Source organism: Falco naumanni, chromosome 2 (assembly GCF_017639655.2).
Source record: "Falco naumanni isolate bFalNau1 chromosome 2, bFalNau1.pat, whole genome shotgun sequence".
Lineage (NCBI taxonomy): Eukaryota > Metazoa > Chordata > Aves > Falconiformes > Falconidae > Falco > Falco naumanni.
The window spans coordinates 96088290-96110435 of record NC_054055.1 but is presented as its reverse complement, the minus strand read 5'-3'; the positions used below and the strand labels follow the sequence as shown (position 1 = coordinate 96110435).

Genomic DNA, 22146 nt, shown 5'->3' with positions numbered 1-22146 from the left:
GGCAGGCCCCTCGGCCCGGCCCGCTCACGGCGGCCGCAGCGCCGCCTCGGGCTGGAGCCAGCGGGCGGCGCTCGCCCGGGCCGGCGCCGCCTGCGCCCTCCGCTCCCCCACAGGAGGGGGAGATATTGCCGGCGAGAGGAGAAACTCACCCTTCCACACCCTCCACCTCCCTCGGCGCCCCCCGCCCTCCTCCTCTGGGGATACCGCAAACAGGCAGCGGGCGGCGGAGCGCCGCCGCCTCGCCCTCAGCCTCCCGGTGCGCGGCGCGGCGGGGAGCCGGGCTGAGGGCAGCCCTCCTGCGGGCAGCCGCCGGCGCCCTGCCCGCTCCCTGAGTTACCCCGGGGAGGGGGCAAGGCAGGCAGAGAGCGGGGCGGGGGGGGGGGAGCAGAGGGGGAGGGCTGCGCACAGATGAATGCTGCTCCTGCGAGATGCTGCACGCCCAGCTCCCTGCCGGAGGGGGGTAGCAGCCTCTGCCTCCGCCGGCTCCTGCCTTCGCCAGGGCTGTTGCTGCCGCTGGACGCAACCTTCTCCTGACATGGAGCTGCTGCTGCTGCCGCCGCCGCTGCTGGAGTGAGTGAGTGTGACGGGCAGAGCTAGCCGGCTGCATGGATGGATGTGTTTAGCTTTGTGAAGATTGGGAAGCTCTCCGGGTAGGTGTTTGCAGCTGCTCCGCGACCTGCGGGCGTCCCGCGGCAGCGGGCGCTGCCCCTGCCCGGCGGGGGCGGGAAGGGGTGAGGGGCTGCCCGGCGTGGGGGGGGGGCTGCCCGGCGTGGGGGGGGCGCTGCCCGGCGTGGGGGGGGGCTGCCCGGCGGGGGGAGCGCCAGCTCCGCGCTCAACTTCCCTGGCAGCGGGGCTCGGGCTGGGGGCGGGGGGGGGCGCCCGCTGCCCCTGGCACCTGCCGGGCCGCGCCGGTGGCTCCGCGCGGGATGGGGCGCTGCCCTCTCCCTTCCTTAAGGGACAACGAACGCGTCCCGCGGCGGGCGCTCCTGGCCGGTACGGCCGCGGTGGGGCGAGAGCGGTGCCCGCCTTGAAACGCCGGCGCTAAGGGGCGAGCGGAGCGGTCCTGAGAATGCCACAGTGGCGACGGTAGCCGGAACCGGGGCGGCGGGGGTGGGTGGGTAGGTGGGTGGCGGTGGTCGCGCCGCCTCCGCGGGCGAGGTGCGGGTAGCGGTGATCTGCCGGGGGAGGGGGGAACTTCTGCGGGAGCGGGCACCGCCTGGCCTGGCCGCGCCGCCGGGAAGGGGCTCGCCCGGCCCCTCCGCCCCGCTCCGCTCCCGCGGTACCCGCCGCTCCGGACACGCCGGCGCCTCCAGGAGCGATATTTTTAGCGGAGCGGTGAAATCATCGCCAGATCCGAGCGCTGCCCCTCTGCCGCTTCCCACGATGATGGGTGCTGGGGCGCGAGGGGATCTGGCGCCTCTTACCCCTCGCTCGTGAGGCACGTACTTCTGGTTGCTTGAATGAGTGGTTGGTTAGGATCGGTTTTCTTGGTTTTTGTCTTTTTTTTTATTATTATTATTTTTTTTATTCGTTTCCCAAATAAATCTTCCTTTTGATGGCCTCGGAGTTGTGGTCTGTATCTGTAGACTGTTGCGTTCACAGCTAGTGGCCAGGCCCGAAGCTGCATGGATGGATCAAGAAGCACAACGGCCACTGGTAGAACCTTCTCACTGTAGTTAAACCTAATTGGAGGTAGCCCTGCTCGGTGACGGGGGAAATTGTGCTTTATCTCAAAGACGCAGTATAAAAGTACTTGAGCCGCAGGATTTTCTCAGGGTTCTGGTGCAGATAATCTCCTAAAGGATTTAGCTTTGATCACAGCAACTAGGAGTGTTTTGAATTCTTATGCTACAGTGGTTCCTACACCATTTTTACCGTATCATTTTCTGGTTGCGAGGCACGTATGAGGTTGAAATTGGACGTTGTGCAAAAGGGAGAAAGGCCTTGTTAAGGAAATACAAAAGGTAGCTTGCTCCAGTGACGCTCAGGTAGGGAGCTTGTCAGAATGACAGATGGTCTTTAAAAAACAAATATTGCGTGGCTGGAAGTTACAGAGTGTGCCACAGGTGCAGGCGTAGCCTTTATCCCCCAAAATTCCCACCGTTACACCTGGCTGTGATTACAGCTCTGCTGGTGGCGATGCCAGCGCAGAACAGCTGCTATCATTCAAGCACATCATTGTCTCATCCTGCTCACAGCAATTTCACACGATGTGACGGCTACAACACTAGCAGCTCACTCGTCTTTCCTTGGGTCATGTTACTGGCTGATACCGCTAGAGCTACAGCAGCAGTAACTACAGTGGAAACTTTGAGGAGAAGGAAAATATGCTCATGTAGATAAGGAACAGGTCACGTAGTATGATATTTATTTCCAGGTAATTGAATTGCTTCACCTTTTCTGTTTGTTTAGGGACAGTGTTTTAGGAAAAGCTCCCAGATCTTCATGTCACTCTTGAGACAGAATCAAAGGGAGAGAAAGGGATATGCTGCTTGGAAATGTTATTAGCTCAGGTAGATGGCAGTTTATATATATATATATATTTATATGTATGTATAGGAAGCTTCAGTCTCTGTTGGTATGTATGAAATCTGTACCTTTCTGCATACTTGAAGACACAGCTGTTGCCAATGCTGAGATTTGTATTTAAGTAAAGGCAGATCATAGTATTTTTCCTGAAGAACCTGAAAGTTCCTTCTGAAATGAAATCCCAAGTTTTGAAGCTTGTAACTGGCTTTGCTTGATTCAAGGATATGGAGTACTTGGGACCAAGTTCATCTTTTGTAGATTGCAGTAAATCATACCTGTACTGAGCTACTCTTTTTGTTTCTAATTTTTGGTTGTTAAAAGACCTAATAGTTTACACAGGGCTTGACTTTACTTGCTGTTTCCTAGGCAACAGCCAGGTATCTGTTCCAATTTTATGAGAGCTTCATGAAGCAGACAGGTTCCAGTGTAAACCCCATTTTTAATCCCTCTGTGCATTTGGGTTGAAAAACTAGTTTGCCTGAAAATACTGGTTCTTTCTTTGCTGTTAGAAGGAAGGCCTTTCTGATGGAAAGAAGTGAGATGGTAAAGAGCATTTAACTGCGCGTGTGGTCTTGCAGGCAGATTACCTACAGAAAGTAGTTTTGAACTTGGCGGGTGCTGAACTTTTTTATGACCTTCAGCATCTTTTTTTTTTTTTTTTTAGTTTTATTTTGTTGTGCATACAGATTTTCTCGTGTTAGGTTGCTGGTCAGCTTTTACAGTTATAGTTTGCAGCCTTGATTCAGCAGGCAGTGGCATGAATAAGCTGTGTTATACATGGCCACTTGAAGAGATACTTCTTAAAGTCAGGGTATAGTTTTAATAGATATGAGAATTTAGATTTTGGCTTGATCAATTAATGTATAAGAGCTTTTATCTAGAATAAGCTTAAAATGGGTTATAAACTCTTTGAAGGTAGCTACTGGATATAAAATTTTACATAGCATACATAAAACCTTATTATGTTTTAATTATCTGTGCAGGTTTTTTTATGTGGTACCTGTGCATGTAGGGTCTTTTAGAGACTCATACTTTGCAGTTGCTTCAACAGTCATCCACAGTTGCTAGGTGAGTAGGGAATATAGGCATAATCTGGAAAAGTGATGTGTGCAGAAATGGAAAAGAATGCCAAGCTGGTTTTGTGACAAATGTGACCATTGGTAATTTTTTCTTTTCTTGCCTATGCAGTCTGTCATGCTGTGTACTGTGCATCAAATATAGATGCTTCATAGTAGAGTTTCTGTTGATTTCTAAAGATTGGAGATGTTCATCTGACACTGAAAACAAAAATATCATGTAGAAATATTAATCTCACTTTCACTGACATAGCCTCTCTCCCACCTCCTTTTTGGAAATTCACCAATCTAGTAATGGTCTGGAATAATTGTTTTGGTATAAACCTTGTGGCATCATTCTCTAGAGAAACAAACAACAACAAAACCCAAACCCTTTTCTTGTAATGAATTTCAAAGCATAGGTAGTGATTGACAAACCTTGTTGGATCAGTACTCTGATGTGGAGCTGTACAAGGCAGGTGAATATTTCTGTAGTGTGGGCTGCATAAACATGTATAGTGTGGTAGTATCTGTAATTCGGGAGAGAGGATTAGTAGGATAGATAAGGTACACGTAGAAATTGCCAGATTAGGTTGCATCAGAAGTCTGTCTTGCCTGTTATTCTCTCTTAATTACTTTTAGCAGTTGCTTGGGGAAAGACTAGAATGAGCACAGGTATGGAGTGGTGATTCTTTAGGTATCAGTAGTGGAGGAATGATGGTGCTGCTGTGCTGAATATGAAATGGAGTGCTTTCAGATCAAAGTAAATCTGAGTAAAGGGCACAGCATCGTTTCCAATTGGTACTGAGCAGATGAACTGTAAAACAATAGGTCAGAATAGTGGACAGAGGTTAGCAAGGGTTTAAGCCTGTATTCGTAGAAAATATTTTTATTTAGAAAATCCGTTTATTGGGAATGACTGTTTTCATGATGTCTGCAGAGGTCTGTTCTATTTCTTAGCTTTCATAGCAGGATCTAAAACTTTCATATGGAAAGATGGGTGTCTGGATACCACCTGAATGTGACTGAGTGACCCTCCAGAGTTGGGGGGCATAGCTCCTGTGCCTCTGCTACTGTTTGTAGCTCTGCCAAATAACACACAGTAACTTAGAAAATAACAAGATGTCCACATGAGTGGCCATCAGTCTCTAAGATGTGGTGATATTGTAAAGCTAGGTTGGACTCTCTGTCACACAGTTACCTTTGTGGGAGAAGTTCTGAGCTCATGTGAGCCATTTGTCACCAGAAAGGAATGCTCCCAAAACTAGGGCTGCAGTAAGGGGTAAGAAAGTAGACATCTGCACTACCTCATTGTGGCTGTTAAAAGTGTAATTTATGGGGAGTTAACCCTGTGTGACAAACAGGAGTATACCAAGACTTGGACCCATCCTTAACGGTGATGCTCATTTGTGGTGCATGGTAGGTAAATTTACAATACATGGATCTTTACTTTTCTGCTTAAGTTTTGCATTGCCACCCATTATTGTTGAGTTTAAATTTATTCCATTAAAAACTGGATATAAATAACCATATCCCTACTGTACCCCTTGGAATCAGCTTTAAAACAACAAAAGAATCTCATAACCCTTCAAACTCCTCTTTTCAGAGAGCACTCAAATGTAACTTCTTTTCCTGTGATGGTACACCTGAGGCTGGGTTTCTCACTGCGGAGAAGCTTCTTATAAAGTCCTTTTTTATTGGGGTGGATGAACCTCACATTCTCATCTGCTGTGCTTATCATTATGTAGCTAGGCTTCTCTAATCAGGTAGATTGACTTGGTACCTGCATGGACTTTTGGGCTTTTGGGTTCTTACTACTTGTAAAAGTGAAGCAAGTATAAACAGACTCTCAGAGTCTTACGTTTATTGTCTTGTTTTTTTAGTGCTTGTAGCCCTGTGCTTGGTCCTGTTCTCTGCGGCATGAGAGGTGTCTTCTGAATGTCTTTAGATGTTCTGCCAAACTGCTGTGAAAGGACCTCTCCTAGATCTGACTTAAATTCTAACAAACCAGGACCTGTGTTTGTAGAGTATGAATACTAGGTTCTGTTCTTTACAGGGAATAAGGTTGCTTGGCTTGGCTTCATGGTTCAGTTATTTTTATGTGGTCAAGCGGATGTAAGTTTTCAGATTTAATGTTCTGAGATTAGTCAGTTGTTTGATTGGGTTTTTTGTTTTGGGGTGTTTTTTTTTTTTTTTTTTAGGAATTTAAGAGGATTTTAGGATGCTTATCTCTTCTGTTTATCCGAATAGCATCTTTCTTTATCTGTGATTTTCCTTGTCATGTTTTTATTGTGCTGTGATGTTTAAAAAGGCACCTTAATGGAGAGACAATTAAAAATGTACTTAAGTTACTGATGCTATTATACATATGATTTTTGGAACAAGTTTTATGAGTGCTTTTTGAAATGACAGTATCATAGCTTGTAAGTTACTTTCAGTGTTTACAAAAGACTGTGTCAGTAAGAAAGCCTATGATTATCCTTTTTATACTCAAAGGAGGTAATTTAATTCTAAAAAGGATTTTATTGTACTGGATGATAATTCAAATAACTATGAATTCATTTCACCTTTTTTTTCTGGAGGACTGCATTAATTTAGTGAAATATTTGTCTATTCTTAGTAATAGAAAAGCTTTACCTTATATTTTATTATTTATCTGTTTTGTTAGCTGACACATGCTTTAATATCTGTGGTGTTAGTAATGTTGGATGTGATAATGGCTTCAGCAGTTTAGAGATTTATGAAAACCACTCCTCGTATTATGAACTGCTGTAAACTTGTCAAGTGGTCAATGAATGATGATGCAACTCTGCTAGATATGTATGTTCTCTAAATACTGTTTGCCTAGTGATACAGTGCTTAAAAGATGTAACCAGAAGTAACCTTGTCTCTGGAAATTTTTGAGAAAGCGAAGAAATGAAAACCAAACACATCAAGCAATGCTTTTCTTTCCCCATCTTCTGCTAGTTACTAAAGAAGATGGACTGAGAACTTTGAAAGTGGATGCTTTGATTTAAGAACAATCAGAGCACGTGCAGATCAGTATAATATTTTCATTTTTAGGAAGACTGGTCTTCCATTTAGTTTTGTTTTTCTTCTTGAGAACTTCAATCTGTGATGTCAAATCCTTAGTGACATGGTTGAATCAAGAATGTTGGGATAGTTTCTTTTATTGCAACTTGCACCAGTGCTCTTGTGTGTGCATGTTTAAGTCAATCTGTTAATATTGTCATATGGTTTGAAAAGGTAGAAAAGGTTGGGTCTTTTCTTTCCTCTTTATTCACTGGTATCAGGAAGAGCCTGAGGTGTGTTATAGGGTGGTTTTTTTGTTTAGTTTTTGTGGGGAGTTTTGTGGTTTTTTGTGTGTGTGTTTTTTTTTTTTCCAAAGCTTGCTTATCTTTTCACTCTGACAGATTCATATGGGTAACTGGAGCTAGAAATGCTAAGTACTCAAGGACTCAAAACCCTCCCTGACCTAAATCAGGGTGTGATGGTGTTGGAAGTCTCTACCAGTATTCATTTAGTATGGAGTCTATAGAAACTCCCTTTAACAAGTTGATTATTTGCTATACAAGCAGAAAAATATTTTCATTAGTTTTAATAACCAACTAAGAAGAACCGAAAAAAAAAAAATTCTGAGTAAGAACTCTGAAGAAGTAGAATGAGTGTGGTGGTGGGTAATGCAAAGCTGCATCCTATTAAATAATTTTCACTTTATTAAATAAATTTCACTGGTGACTTAAAATAGGAGAAGGGTGTGATAAAAAACTGCTCAGTAACTTTTAAGCAAAGACACTTGTGAGTTTTATTGCTTGGACAAAAATAACTTCCTTTGATGGTAAGGAAAACACTTGCTGCTTGACTTGGGTATTTTCACAACTGTTTTAAGAGTTAATAGTTTATCATGGTTTAACCCCAGGTGTCAACTAACCACCACATAGCCTCTCACTCACTCCTGTCCAGTGGGATGGGGGGAAAAGAACGGGAAGCATAACAATGAGAAAACTCATAGGTTGAGATAGAACAGTTTAATAATTGAAATAAAATAATAAATTGTAATGAAAGGGAAAATAATATATAGAGAGAGCAATAAACCCCAAGAAAGACAAGTGATGCAAATGAAAACAGTTGCTGACCACCAGCTGACTGATGTCCAGCTAGTGCCTGAGCAGTGGCTCCTGGTCATCCTCCCCCCCCAGTTTTATTGCAGAGCATGACGTCAGATGGTATGGAATAGCCCTTTGGGCAGTTGGGGTCAGCTGTCCCAGCTGTGCTCCATCCTGGCTTCTTGTGCACCCCCAGCCTGCTCACTAGTGGGGTGCAGTGAGAAGCAGAAAAGCCCTTGGCTCTGTGTAAGCACTGCTCAGCAATAACTAACACATCCTCGTGTAATCAACAGTTTCCAGCACAAATCCAGAACATAGCCCCATAACAGCTACTATGAAGAAAATTAACTTTACCCCAGCCAAAACTAGCACATAGATGAAACACTTTCTTTTTCAAAGTATTCTATTATAAAAGCATTGCCAGTGGGTACTGAATGCAAGCTTTTTCATTTTAATTGTTACAAAATGATGAGGGGAATTGCCAAGTATCAGTTTTAGCTTTGGGACTTTGGGAAGATAAGGTTCTGGAGAACGGGTGGCTATCTTGCAAGATTTTGTGAAACACTGGTAAAAAGATTTATACAGAGAATAGAAAGACGGTGGTGAAGACGAAGTAGGAATATTTGTGTGCTAAAGTCAGGTGCTGAGAATAAATCTTTTTATGATCTAGTTCTTGATAGAGTTTATTTTGGGATTCTGCTTGAAATCTTTGAAATGTTAAGGGAAAGAAACCTGGGATATTAGAATATGTATTTTTTTAAAAAAGATATCTATAGATACAGAGTATGTGCGTGTGTATTAATGAGAACTACGTAGTGATTTTCATTAACAATCAAAAAGGCCAAGAAAGTGTCCATCCTGTTATATATACTTCTTTTGTTTGTTTGGGGAGGTGGGGTAGAGAAGACGTAATTGTTGAAAATAACCTTGTTTAGGAAGACAATATAAAATCAATATTTGTAAAATTTTGTAGTACTGATTGTATCCTGTTTAGGATGAAGATTTTTCAGAGGTTTTTGCATGATATATTTTTTTATTGTTCAGCTGAACTGTTGGCCTTTCTCCTGTAAGTCCTTACACATTCATATAAAATTATGCAGCCCATAAGCAAGGTAAGCAAAACCTTATAGATTTTGCAGTTTCACTGTTTGTTTTTAATCTTGAATTTGTGATTTACATTACTTGGGATTTGGCCGTACTCATGTTCAGAGAGCAAAATACCCATTATTCTGTGGCAGTAAATGCTGCCAGAAGCACAGTTACACCGGCCATGTAGAACAAGCTAGGCATGTGTCACAAGTCTGAGCTGTGTGTATTTTACTTGTGCTCTGTGTTTGACTGAAACAGAACAGTAGAGAACTGGAGAAGAAATCTGGAAAAAGCTTGTGTCTAAGAAGATTAGTAGAGTCAGGATGCTTCATGTTTACCTGAATGCCCGAACAATAGCATTGAACTGTGGCTTGCTCTAAATGGGGCTAGCACAAGCCTGATTTTCTTGAAGCATCTACGACAGTTACTGTAAAAGAGTGGAGATTGCATTTGCACAGAAAAGCCGGCCCAATGGTGTTTAAGTTCAAATTTCACTTTCCGTGTGATGTTAGGCCTTCATCCCACAAAAAATGGGATGTTGCTATAGCACTACCTTTAAGGCCTTGCCTACTCTAGGAAGAAGTGGGCTGTTCATTTAACACTGCACTACATAGCAGGTTGTGCAACTTCAGCACCAAAAAGACAAGTGTCGCTCGTTTTGACTATATGATGTGACTAATCAAATCAAAATGTAGTTGATGTGTTCAAGTAGAAATGATCAAAATTCACGTTTTTTTACTGACATTAGGTTATGAATGTCATATGAAAATCATAATTTAAAGGCATCTGCTTTTCTTGATTTTTTTTTTTAATTGTTGAAAGCTTTAGGTGATATTAACCAAAATGTTAATTTTTGTCTTTGGGGAAAAAAAAGTTTCCGGGGAGAGGCAGTTGGTTTTCTCGTGAAGTTGGCTATCTGCCTAGGTTTTTACCTTGCATTATGTATTGAATGTTACCTGTCATGTTTACAAGGGGTGCATTCTCCTCTGCCAGGACATACAGCAAAGAAGGACAGAGAACTGTGCACAGGGAGTGATCAGTCCTTGACTATTCTGCTTTGAGGGCAGGGTGAGTAAGGGCTACAGCGTGTAACAGGGGAGGAGTGACAGAGGTAGGAAGAGAGAAGAAATTGGCGTAAGAAAGCTAATGTTGTATTCAATGAGGGCTTATGTGCTGTGGGTGAATTGAAGTAGTAGTTCAAGACTAGTGGAACTTTATGTGAAGATGAACTTGCATTGTTGCCTGGGTAGGAGTTTATTTGCTTCATAAGGCTGGTTGAATAAATTGGTTGGATGTGCTGTTATCTGTGTGACTGCTATTTGAAAACAGGAAGAATTCACTCCAGCATTGCAACAGATTTTTTTTTTTTCCCTAAGGTCTTGAGTTTCTTCTTGAAACTCTTTCTTTCTCCATGGGGTTTCTGGTGGCTGAGTTTGAACTAGCTCAACATATGAAATAATGAGGTGATCCCTGTCTCCCTGTGTATCTGCTATTTAAAATACATTGTATTCAGGATGGTGGGTTTTCTCAGGGTGAAGCTCATCCCCTGTACCTAGTGATTGGTGAGCCCTTTGACTATTTTTTCTTTCCCCTCTCAAGTGCAGATGACTGCAAAACCTATAGTAATTGGGGAACATGCTTATGTTTTATTGTGGTTTAAAAAAAAAAATCCCCCAAACCAGGAAGCATTTGTGTTTTTTTTCATTGATATGGGGAAGAATTAGGAGTTGGCCCTGGCACTCTGAAGCACTTTGAGGGGGCACATCTGGAATATGGTCAACCTGATGTAGCTGTTGATGGAAGGTGTCCTTACAAGACTGTTGGGTCTGACCTCTGCTTTCTTCTAGTCCTCACCCCCCATCCCCCGTTATTCCCTGCAGCCGTTCATATACATCTTATACCATAGTGAGTTACTTCAGGGACAAAAACCACTAGAAAACTGGTTTTGGAATGTTTCTTTTCTGCTAGTTTCAGTACCTAAACTGGCCTGGCAGAAGTCATCACAGTGTGCTGTCTTGGGCAGCGAGGTGGAAGGGGAGAAGTGGGGCTTTGGCATCTGCTCAGCTCTGTTATGTTGCACTGCATCTGGTGGTGGGAGCTGCTGTGGGAGACTGTGGAGTCATTCAGTTGCCTCTAGGAACTGAGAAGTGGGGAGGCTATGTGAGAACCCCACACCTGAGTGAATTTGGGGAGAGGAAGGTATCCTGGAAAAGATGTGTTGGAAGGGAGAGAAGCTGTTTCAGCCCCTCTGAAATTCCTCAGGTCTTTCTTGGCCCCTCTGGCTTCCCTGTCTCTGCCTTCTTCTTCCTTCAGAGCCTGTTCTGCTGCCTTTGAGGGACTTGGCTTTGCCTGGGCGCTTGCAAAACTATGTGCAGGTTCTGAATGCTAAAGGCAGCTTTTGTGTATAGTGTACATCCTGGTGTATCCAGGCATTCTGCCCCTGCTCCCATGCCATACAGTCTAAAGAAACGGCTTCCTATGGGTGTGAATTGTTTTTAAAAATAGATTTTTCTTCATATCTTTACCTTATGAGGCAGGAGAGGAGAGTGGTTGTCCAAGGGATTAATTTTCATTGCTTGTAGAAGATGAACTGTCCAGGACAAATGAGAGGTGGTTTATTTTTTTAATTTTTTTAAATAATGAACATGTGTTCATTCATATAGCCTTTCCATGCACATGATTTCCAGATTCTAGAAGCTGTCTGAAGAAAAGAAAGGTTTCTTTTCAAATGCTCTATTTCTGAACTTGGAAAGAACATCTTGCAGAAGCTAGTGTAGTGTGTCTGTGCTGCTTCTGAAACCACAGAAAATAATTGGAGGGTATTAATGGCTTGCTTTTCAAATGCTCTTCATTCTAAGCTGGAAATGGAAGTTTTATAGGTGCATTAATTAGCCTGAATTTTTAATTCAGCTTCGAACAATGTGGCTTTCTCTTTTATAACACAAGCCAGGAGTAAATGTCAAGAAATTTCCATATGGTGATTTTTTTTTTTTTTTTCAGTTCCTGCCATATCTTCTGTCATTCTTTATATGCATATGGAACTTCAGCAGCCCCTTCCTTGTCTATCACTTTCATACTTTGCAATGTTTACCTATCAACTCTTACCACATCATTGAAAATGTGGGCTAAAGAAGGTGTGGTTAAGGGGCTTTTGAAGGATACATCTAAAGTATCACTCTAAAAAAACCCACAGGAAATTATTCCATTGAAAAACTTAAATTAAGAACTACTCAATCTTTTGGCTTGGTGTGTTGGTTTTTTTTTTATTTTTTTTTATTGTATAAAAACATACTATATCAAGGGAAGTACTGTCAGGATGCACATCTGAAAATTATATAATTTTTCTTCTTTTCTTCTAGGTGGCTCACATCATGCATTTGGATGACCAATATGTAGTGTGTTTCAAAGAAGACTGCTTTATAAGCAATATTCTTGGAATATGAACAGTGGAATCAAGCCTGTTTTGCTTTAGTTGACATGCTTGGATAAAAATACTTCCAATATCTTTATTTTTCATGCTGAATATACTGGATATTTGGTACTGAAAACCAAGTGGTTTTTTTTTTTTTCCAAGCAAAAACCTGATGATTACTCTTCTCTTTTGATGACTTTAGCAGACATTAAGGTACAGTGACAGGTCTTGTTTTGAAGGCGGTATTCCAAAAAGGTAGTGGAAGGGGCAATGTGGAAAGCTGTCAGATTCTGTGCTCCTGCAAAGTGTTTCTGTACTTGCTCTATTAGATTAAAGTTGTCTAAGATGCCTGTGTGTTCTACCCATCGCAGTGATTGTTTAATAGATTGAATAGTCACCTGCTATGTAAAGGGTAAGGGCAGAACCTTCACTCATCCAGATGTCAGTGCAAGCTTCATCCTTCATCTCAACAAAAGTACTTAATATTTATTTAATAGCGGAATGTTTATTTGCTTTTTGTTGTGTTTTCCAAAGCTCATCTCGACCTCATAGTGTTCTGTGGCCTTGAAATGAATAGACAAGTGTATGCTTGTGGAAGTGTTTCCCTTTCATGTGTGTTCATTAGCTACTCATGTGAGAGTTCATCCCATTTTCTCATGTTACATGCTACTTCTCGGAAAGAGAAATTCTGTTTTCATGTTAAATTTTAAAATGTTTCTTTCATAGTAAAAGATAAAGCAGTATCAGTTTGAAATATTTTTTAAATGGTTCATAGTTCACTGCTGCAATGGGCAGCTTTCTAATTAGTGGACACAATACCTATCCTACTGGGCATTACCTCAAAATAGCTGAAACTTATTTTAGCTACATAAAATATTACTGGATCAACATGCATTTATGAAGCTGTAATGATAACAACTGACACTTGCTCTATCCAGTTCAAAATACTCTTTTTTTTTCTTCTCATCTCTAAAAGTAGTGGTAAGCAGAAAAGAGCGTGTCTCTTAATTTCTGTAGTATGGTCCTCCCTGCCATCTGACCCCCAAATCGGTTTTCTACTCGACTAGCTGTCTCATGCTAGATACACACACACTTTCATGATAAGCACTTCATGCTGACTCACAAATTGTCATGATTTTTGGCAGTATTGGCAGTGGCATGTGTGCATCTGTGGGTACTCTGACCACAAAAAGACACCTTCTTGCACCAAATTTATTGGTATTAATTGGTCGAGAATTCTGGCTTTCAAAAGTGTCGGGGGGCAGGGGGGGAAAAAGGTGGTTTGTGCTTTCTCTTATACTTTTGTCAGGGAAAAGCAATTTTGAGCATTAGACAGCAAATTTGCTGTTGGTTCTGCCTTTAGTGTTTAGTGACAGGAGGGCTTAAAGTGTGTGTAGTGTTATGTGAAATGATAAGGAAACTTTACTCTTGTTTTCCTGTGATCTTTGCAAAAGTTTGGTAAGAGCACGGCTACTTTGTTTTTCAAATACACACAGCCGTTTCATTCCCTCTTCACTTGCTCATTTTTTACTGTGTGAACTGAATGCAGTGGATTTTTTGTCCCCTTCCAGCCAAACTGGCTGGAACTAAAAGTTCCCTTAGAACTTAAATGTGGTGTATTGTGTGGTGTGGTTGTTTTTTGGTTGGTTTTTTTTTTTTTTTTTCTTTCAGCCAAACTGTATTCACAGAGCATAGACCCAATAACCCTGTGTACAGCGCCTCTTTACTCACAAAGTAAATAACAATGTTACCTGAATCACAGCCAGAACTTTCTTTGCAGGCTTAATAGTTGCTCTGATTTCATCCAGTAGGATCTGCCTGTCCCAGATGCTGGTCCTTTTTCTCTAGGCAGCCACAGCTGGCCCCAAGTACCCCGAAGGGAGTTAATGAAGCACCTTCAGCGCAGTGCTGCAGTAGCTACTGCTGTCAGGTTGGTGGAGGGAAGCAAACCTGCTATATATTTTTAGGTCTGATTCCCTGTGCTGATGGAGTGCTTCTGAATGTGACGGTTCCCAGGCTTGGCAGACTCTTCAGCTGGGGATGTAAAATCAGCATTACTTTTCTGGATGATATGATCTACTCTCCAAACTGGCCGGCTTAGTCCAGCAACTGTTTTGAATAATTTGTTGAGTAACTGGCATTAATAATGACAAAGGAATTGCATGTTTGGTGGTATAGGGATGTGTAAATGCACCAATGCACACGCGTTCCCACTCAGCTTACTGTGCAGCTCCTATAAAATATGTAAAGAGAGTTTACTATTTGAGTCATTTGAGAGGCAAAGACCATGTCTTTCCATTCTTAAGTTAGACTTCCGTAACTCATGCTTGTTGTGTTGAAAGTTATGGTTCTTCCACAGTAAAAGAAAAAAATCAACAAAACTAATTCATCTCTGCACTAAGGCATTTTTACAGTTTAGTGCATGGTGACTTGTGTAGTATTTTTTGACATTTATCGACACACATAGAAAACACAAATACTCAGACAGTGATAATCATGGTGGTCAACTGGATGGAAAATTTACCTCTGTAATCATCAGGCATCAACTCTGCCTGGGCTCAATGTAAAGACCAGATCACAGAATTAATTTGTCACCATGGTAGAACGTGGGAGAGAATTGTTATTCTAGAAGAAGCCACTAGTTCTGATTACCTACTTGTTATGTGTTTCTTTTGATGTCTTTATCATGGGGTGGGGGAAACAATCAAAGACATTTTTTTCTATTTTATTTTCCTCTGTGTGTTTGTCATCTGATTGTCTCTAAGCTAATGAATGCTGGCTTGCAAATGAGCATGCCAAAGCATCAGCTAGTTTTGAAATTTAAGGCCACCTTTGACATTACATTTTACCAGTTAGGTATTGGGCCTTAAGAATTTTCTAAAGGACACCCTGTTTCCACATGTAATTGTCTTAAAACATGCTTTTCTAGTGTACAGTTAAAAATACTTGCACGTACTGAAATTAAAAATACACCTTTTACCTTTTGGTTTTAAAACTGTCAGCTTTCCTCTGTCCCATGTCCCTGTAGTGATTCTGATTGACTGCAGTGGTGCTTGGTGGTGACAGAGGAGCGGATCACCTTGCAGTTTGCTCAGCTTGCTTCTGGATTTAGCCGAGAGCTGCTCCCTTGGATGGGAACTGCATAGAAATGCATTTGCTGAGACTGTTTAGTGTGACATGTCTGTTAGTAATTTGGAAGGAACCCTTCATGCATGTTGCGGCGTTCATGCATGTTGCTGCGTTATAACTTCTTAATCAGTTGCAGAATAAACTCTTGTATTTTCCTGTGTTACTTGTGGAAAAACCTGTCAGCATTCAATGGCAGCACTTAAAGTGTTCTGTTCATCCCCTAGGTAAGGAATGGACTTGGCAGTATATTTTGAAGAATTACTTTGCTTCCATGGTAATGGTGAATATATTATAAGATCCAGTGAGATAATCCACTCTTACCTGGAACATTGAGCTTAGTTTCAAGTACTGTTTAAAAAAAAGCCAAACAAACCAACCAAATCTGGAGCAAAGGAAAAACTTCCCCATGTGGCTGAATTATAATATCTGGGCACTGATGAAAAGAAGGAAACTTTCTTAGAGATATATAAACCGAAATTTTAAGGTGAAATAAAGTGTTGTATTTTATTTTTACCCTTTTTTCATTAAAAACTTTGGACCTCCAGAACCTTTGTTTAAAAAAAAAAAAAAGGGGGGGGGGGGGGGGGGAGCAAAACAGACCTAAGAAAGATAGGTTTTACAGGACAGCGTATCCAACAAAAATGAACCACTGTTTAGTAGTTGTGTTCTTTGCAAGCCTTGGATACCCTCAAGAGTCAAGTCCTTCTGGAACTTTATAGTTTGATCTAGCATAAAATGTGTTAGTATATAAATTTTTTTCAGCATGTAATTTAACATTTGGGTGATGAAATTAGGCAAAAAGGTTGAGAGGTCAATCTACTACAGGTTTCAGCTATGTTTGGCCTTAATATGAATGTGTGGATGTGGTGTGATGAGGAAAATCTTTAACACTTGCACTTCTGCAAGTGTTTGTGACTGTAACATGTTACTATCACATAGAAAACTTAAGTCTTACAGCTGTCATATGCTTCATTGGGAAAAGTGTCTTCTCATCCGTTTTCCACAGGCTGCAGTGTGTAACACTTAATTCTTAATATAAACTGTAATTTTGAAAGGTATACAGACTGTAGCAGTCTGTATATGTTTTTAAAAAACAAAACTGAATTTCATCACTTTTTCACTCAGAGAGGATAAACAGTAAATAAAGTGTTGAGAATCTGGAAGACATGCTGTTGGTTGGCTGATCGGTGTTGGTAAATTGTGTTATGATGACTTATGTTTAGATTTCTCCAGGATTTTTTCAGTAGCTTAAATGTTCGTTTATCTACAAGAACTGCAAGATAAATCAAAAAAACCATGGAGGCTGAGTAAGCCACCTGTGCTGGAGTGTCCCTACATTTGCTATTTGGTGTGTAAAAGTAAGCTGCTGTTACCCAGTTTCACGTGTGTTAACTTGACTTCTGAGTGAGTTTATAAGCACCGTTTCTGGAGTTGGCTACAGACCATGCAGAATCATTTGCTTTTGAACAAATCTTTCTAGAAACTAAAATGTCTGTATGCCAAACAAGATTTGGTAGGTGGTGAGGCAAGTGTGCTTCACCTAGAGGGACTCTAGAGCCCATTTGCCATGATGTGATATCTTCTAAAATTTTGGTGACCTCCTAAGCTTCAGAAGAGTCAAGTAACTTTGTCATCACAAAAAAGCATCTTTAAGTATGAGAATTTACACCACGTTCCTGAGGCTATTGATTGTTCCAGATGAGTTCATGTTGGCTAATGCAGAATACCAGATGTCCCTCATGAGCAGATCTGGGAAACCATTTGGCAGTAGCTAGTAGAAAATATTATCAGGCACAATGGTGTTGCAGAGTTTCTGTCTTTCTTTGGAGTTTGTGCATTTCATATCCCCTCTAAAGGCTGGAAGTCTAAGCTAACATCTGTTGCTTCTGACTACCAGTTGTTAGGATATTCCAGAGAGATAGAATTTAGTTGCAAATACAGGAATGAAAATGGAGCTGTGAAGAATGCAATGTCTCACTGTTAAGTAGTTGTGATTAGCTGGGGCACTTGCCTAGGAAAGGTACTACTTGGTTTCCAGCCCCTTTTCCTGGGTTTAGCCATGGCTTTTATTCTCTTGCATTCTAACTGTCAGAGCAGAGATAGGGCTTAGGGCTTCCAACAACCAGCAGCTTCTGCAGCTTCTCTCCACACTGCCTCATTCAGTTAATAATTCCCAAGTTGTTCTTGTGGACAAAGATGCCTAAATTATGTTCCTCTCTCCCTTCCTCAACTTTTGACTCTGTCTAGTCCTACATTGTAGCATATATCCCATGTGTTCCAGAGAAAACCGTAGATGACTTTGCTTGCTCTTTCCCACCCAGGCTTAACATTTCCTCAAACACTTTCATTAGAGGATGATCACAGATTTCCATTTTGTTGTAAAATAAAGCCAGATAAAGTGTTCCAAATCCAGCAAGACTCCAAAGAACTTACATTTTGACAGTTTCTACCAAAATGACCTAAGAAGGCTATGCTACTGGCAACTATAGTCTTCTCAAAATAGACCTCCACTGCAGTATAACATTATGCTGGAAAAGTAAGCGACTGTGCGGTTGGCTTTTTTCCCCCTTCGTTTTCCTCTTTGATGCCAAAGCTGATAAAGTAACCTAAGTCCTTTTTTAAATTATGAAAATAAATAAAAAAATGGTTAAAATGCATTCTGAACTTGAAAATGAAAGCCTCTTATTCCAGACATATCCAAATATAAGCATTTAATATTACTGGGTTTTTTCTTTATGGAAGGTGCCAAGCTATTTGTTCTGTTATGCATGATGGTTTTCCAGAGCTAAAATTAACATTAGGATGGGCTTAAAAAATTAGCTGGAAGCTATTTTTGCAGCGTCCTTGGAGGTTGAGTACTTGGTCTTTTGTGTTAGGCAGTGAAATAAGATAAATCACTGTCATGAATACTGATCTGGGATCTTTCTGTAGTGTGTTGCACTGCAGTGAGCAGTAATGTGCAGGTTGGGAACAGTTTCTTTATGGGTCTGTGTTGTTTTTTGGTGAGGTGGGACCATAAACAGCACCTTGGTGGCTGTGTTCAGGTGGTCTCCACGTCACCCTACTGGGGTTGTGGTGTATGCTTGTAAACCAGAAGAGGGAGCACAGATGAAGACCTTGTTTCTAAGGTGCAATGGTTAGATCCATGAGGCTGATCTGGAGCCATGGAAGTACTGAGGTCACACACTTAAGCTGGTGTGCTGTACGCTGTCAGATGTGTGTGCATAAAGTGTGGGAAAGAATGAAACTGGTGTGGGCTCGAAAAGAGAGGAAGGGGGCACAGTGGAAGAAGTGAAAAGACCAGGAAAACCTGCACTTGGCATGAGGACTTTTAAAGCAAAAGAAAATTATTATGTCTTAAATGGTTTGCAATGCCTGTTATTTGAAGTTAAGTCCAGTGTATTTGGTTTGTAAGACCAGCAGTGTTTCTCACAAATCAAGAAAAAATTGCGTGTCATTGTGCAGACCAAATACATTGGATGTGCGAGACCTTTAAACTTGCTAAAGGTTATTCAAATGTGGTTTATTAAATATAGCTGTTGGATCTTATTGTAGGCCCAATAGCATGTTTGTAAGGACTTTTTTTTTTATATATAAGCATGCTGATTTTTAGGGTTGCTAGTTTTCAAATATATATATTTATATGTACTTCTACAAATTATGTATTTTCTTATGATAATATGCAAACACTGTGTGATAAGCATAGGTAGTATTGAAACGAATCACTAATGACAAATATGTATGGACACTGTGGTGTTGATTAAACTTTGCAAGTTGATCTCCCTGATGTAGGTAGTTGGTATTTTGGCCACAAAGACCTGTTGACAGATAGATAAGCTGCTTCCTACTCAAATTAGGAGACCTTTCAAGAGTATATAGTTTACTCCTGTGTGTTTTCTGAGACTTTTAACTTTGGCTGCATTAGCTTATTAGAGGAGTGTGATATAGCTGAAAAGGATAATTAGAAAAGCAAAGCCACAATCTTATTAGCCTCTTGCACTCTTTTTTTTTTTGTTTTGTTTTAATGTTTGTGGTTGGGGTAGAAGTCCAAATTTCATGTCTGCAGCTATTTGCTTTATTACCTTAGATGTGCCGTTTCCAATGTTTTGCTCATAGATTTAACAAGCTAATCCAGGAGACTAAAGCAGAGCTGTCATTTTGAAGCTACTCAGTTGAAGGCTCTTTGAAATCAGTTTAGAAAGCTCCAAGACTATTTTTGTTCACTTTTTAATTCTTAGAGGAGATATATTGGTGTGTTTTGCTGTTAGTGGTCCCTAGAAGGGATGTTATGGAAAGGTTGCTTCTCACAAGTGTACTGGAGGCTAGGCCCCAAATGGACATGATTTATATTTAGGAACTATGCCAGTCTGAAGGCAGGCTGAGGATGACTTAAGGATGTCCCTTTTCCTGAGACATATTTTTCTTAAAATGTATAATACTTATTTGGTGAAAGTAAGCTTTAATGCTTAAGTGAGGCAAGATGATCCATTAGAACTGCAGTCCATGCCAACATGGCATGATATAACAGAAAGGCACTATTAAATTAGGAGTGCTAGAATAATTCTTGTCTCTTCTTACAGCTTGCTTGACACTCACAGAAGCTTCCAGGACTGCAGAGTATTTACATGTGTTGTGCTGCGCTCCTACAGTGTGATCATCTCCTCTTCCTGCCTGCTTGGGTTGCCCCATTAGAGATTAAGGAGGAAGTGACTGAAGCATTAATTGTGAACTCATTTCTGTTCATTTTCCCTTTTTCCCTTGGAGACGACTGAGGCTATCAAAGATCTGTGCTGAGCTGCCAAGTGATGTATCAGTGGCCCAAGGAGGTATGATGGGCCACTACTGCCTCAGGATTCATATATATACATATATATATATATGCTATATATCATATTTAAGAATTGTAGAAATATAGAATAGTTTGAGTTGGAAGGGACCTTTAAAGGTCATCTCATCCAACTTCCCTGCAATGAGCAGGTACATCTTCGACTAGATCGAGTTGCTCAGAGCTGCGTCCAGTCTGACGCTGAATGTTTCCTTGAATTTTGTTTCAGATCCAGAACACAGCTTTCAGGTTTGTGCAACGTAGTGGTACCTTCGAAGTACTAACTTAGAAGTAACTGTAGTTACATAATAAAATGTTTTCTTTATAAGAATTTATAGCTGTGAAGGTTGTTTGGGTTAGAAGGAATAACTGACGGGCTGCCAGCTCGAGAGTTAGCTTTGGCTCCCATCAGGTCACAATGCAATTGCAACTCCAAGTGTTTCTTGAGGGATTTTGGAGAAAAATCCTGGTGTTCCTCAAGCCAAAAGATAAGAATGATGCGTGACAGAGGGATTAGATCTTCTACACTCTTTTCCCCTTTTCTTTCCAGTGTTTTCTGAGAGTAGAGAGTTACCAGTCATTGTGTTCTTAAGTCATCTGAGTGAGGATTCTCTGAGGAGTAGTCAGCCATGCGGATAATGCAACTTTTCTTGCAGCTCTGGGTATAGGATTAAATTCTGTGAACTTTTGCTGTTGCTGCTTGTATATTGATTTGAAGGGGCTGCGGAAGCTGACTAAACTGTAAATTGGGAATGTACTACCTGAACAGGGGAAAAAGGTATGCACGGTAATACCTGGGCAATCTGTTCATGCCCTTTCCTGTCTTGATTTATTCCATTAATCCACTGGCAACGTTGCACCTGTTTGTTTTGATAGCCTCTGTTGATCACCTCCTTTTTCTAAATGACAGGTTCTTGGATTTTCTAAAGATCAGCGTGTAAATAAGTTCAGCTGTCCTAGAGTTGCTGCTTTTATATTATGCTGTATGTTTGATAAAATAGTTCTAACGAGGTGATGTGTTCCTGGAGCAAGTTAACACAAACTCTTTAAGTGGTTGCTAGATACAGTCTTCCAGCTGCAACTGAATAAGGCACTGGTGCCTGTATGACCCCAGATTGCTCAAGGTTGTTGAGCCCTTATAATCAGTGGCAGAGTCGCTTGTGCACCCATTCCCTTTGTCCTCTGTAGGCCAAAATGATTTGGGTAATTTTACACCATTTGAAAATGAGCCTTTTGAGTAGTTGCTACAGTGAACTGGCAGGCTTGGAAGCATTTTCTAGAGAATGAGGATGCAGAAAGATGTGGTTAAGATTTTGTAGATGTCATGTAGATCTCCTTTGCAGAGAGGGGGAATGAGCTGGGTTGTTCTCCTCAGCTGGTGCAGCTTGAAGCTGAAGAAGAGCGTTTATCTGCAGTCCTGCTATAGGCTAGTAAAGCAGCATTATTTTTTTAATAAAATGGTTTTCCTGAGAATTTGCAGCATTACTTTACTTCCATTCTCATGTTCACACAAGAACAGCCAGGCTTATGTGCTCTCAATTTAAATTCTGCATATTCTCTGGCACTGAGTTGGAAGTAGAATGTGTGCCTTAAGCATCCATTCTTTGCTTCTCAATCTTATTCTGCAGAATTAATATCACCTTGTTAAAAATGGTTCAGACCCTGCCTGGGAAAATAGCTTTATGTTCTGAAAAAGGCCAGGAGTCCACCAGAGATCTCCATTTCATGCAGCGGGGAAAAAGTACTGAAGACAACAGAAAAGGCATTAATTTAGTGCACGCAGAAAGTCCTGTGGTTTATGTGGATTAGTATTCAAGGCACAACCTGAAGTATCTTTTTTTTTTTTTTTTTTTCATCCTGAATATATATATAGTGGCAACATCAGCTATAAGCAGGTAGAAATTGGAGTTTAAAACTGAATTAGAGAGATAGCTGAGGAGGAGGTAGCAAAGCAAGCGGAAATGATAAGGAGATAGAAGAAAATGACCAGTGGGAAGAAAA

The 22146-nt window shown here is 41.2% G+C and overlaps 1 protein-coding gene across 3 annotated transcripts in view; it reads left to right on the top strand.

The window, feature by feature from the left end:
* Positions 1–411: 411 nt before the first annotated feature.
* FRMPD4 (FERM and PDZ domain containing 4) overlaps positions 412–22146 on the top strand; it is a 300651-nt gene continuing 278916 nt past the window's right edge. For all 3 annotated transcript variants that reach the window (XM_040582750.1, XM_040582751.1, XM_040582752.1), the window contains exon 1: positions 412–650. In XM_040582750.1, coding sequence (XP_040438684.1) covers positions 610–650 — 41 coding nt within the window. In that variant the 5' untranslated portion in view covers positions 412–609. The remainder of the gene's footprint in view (positions 651–22146) is intronic.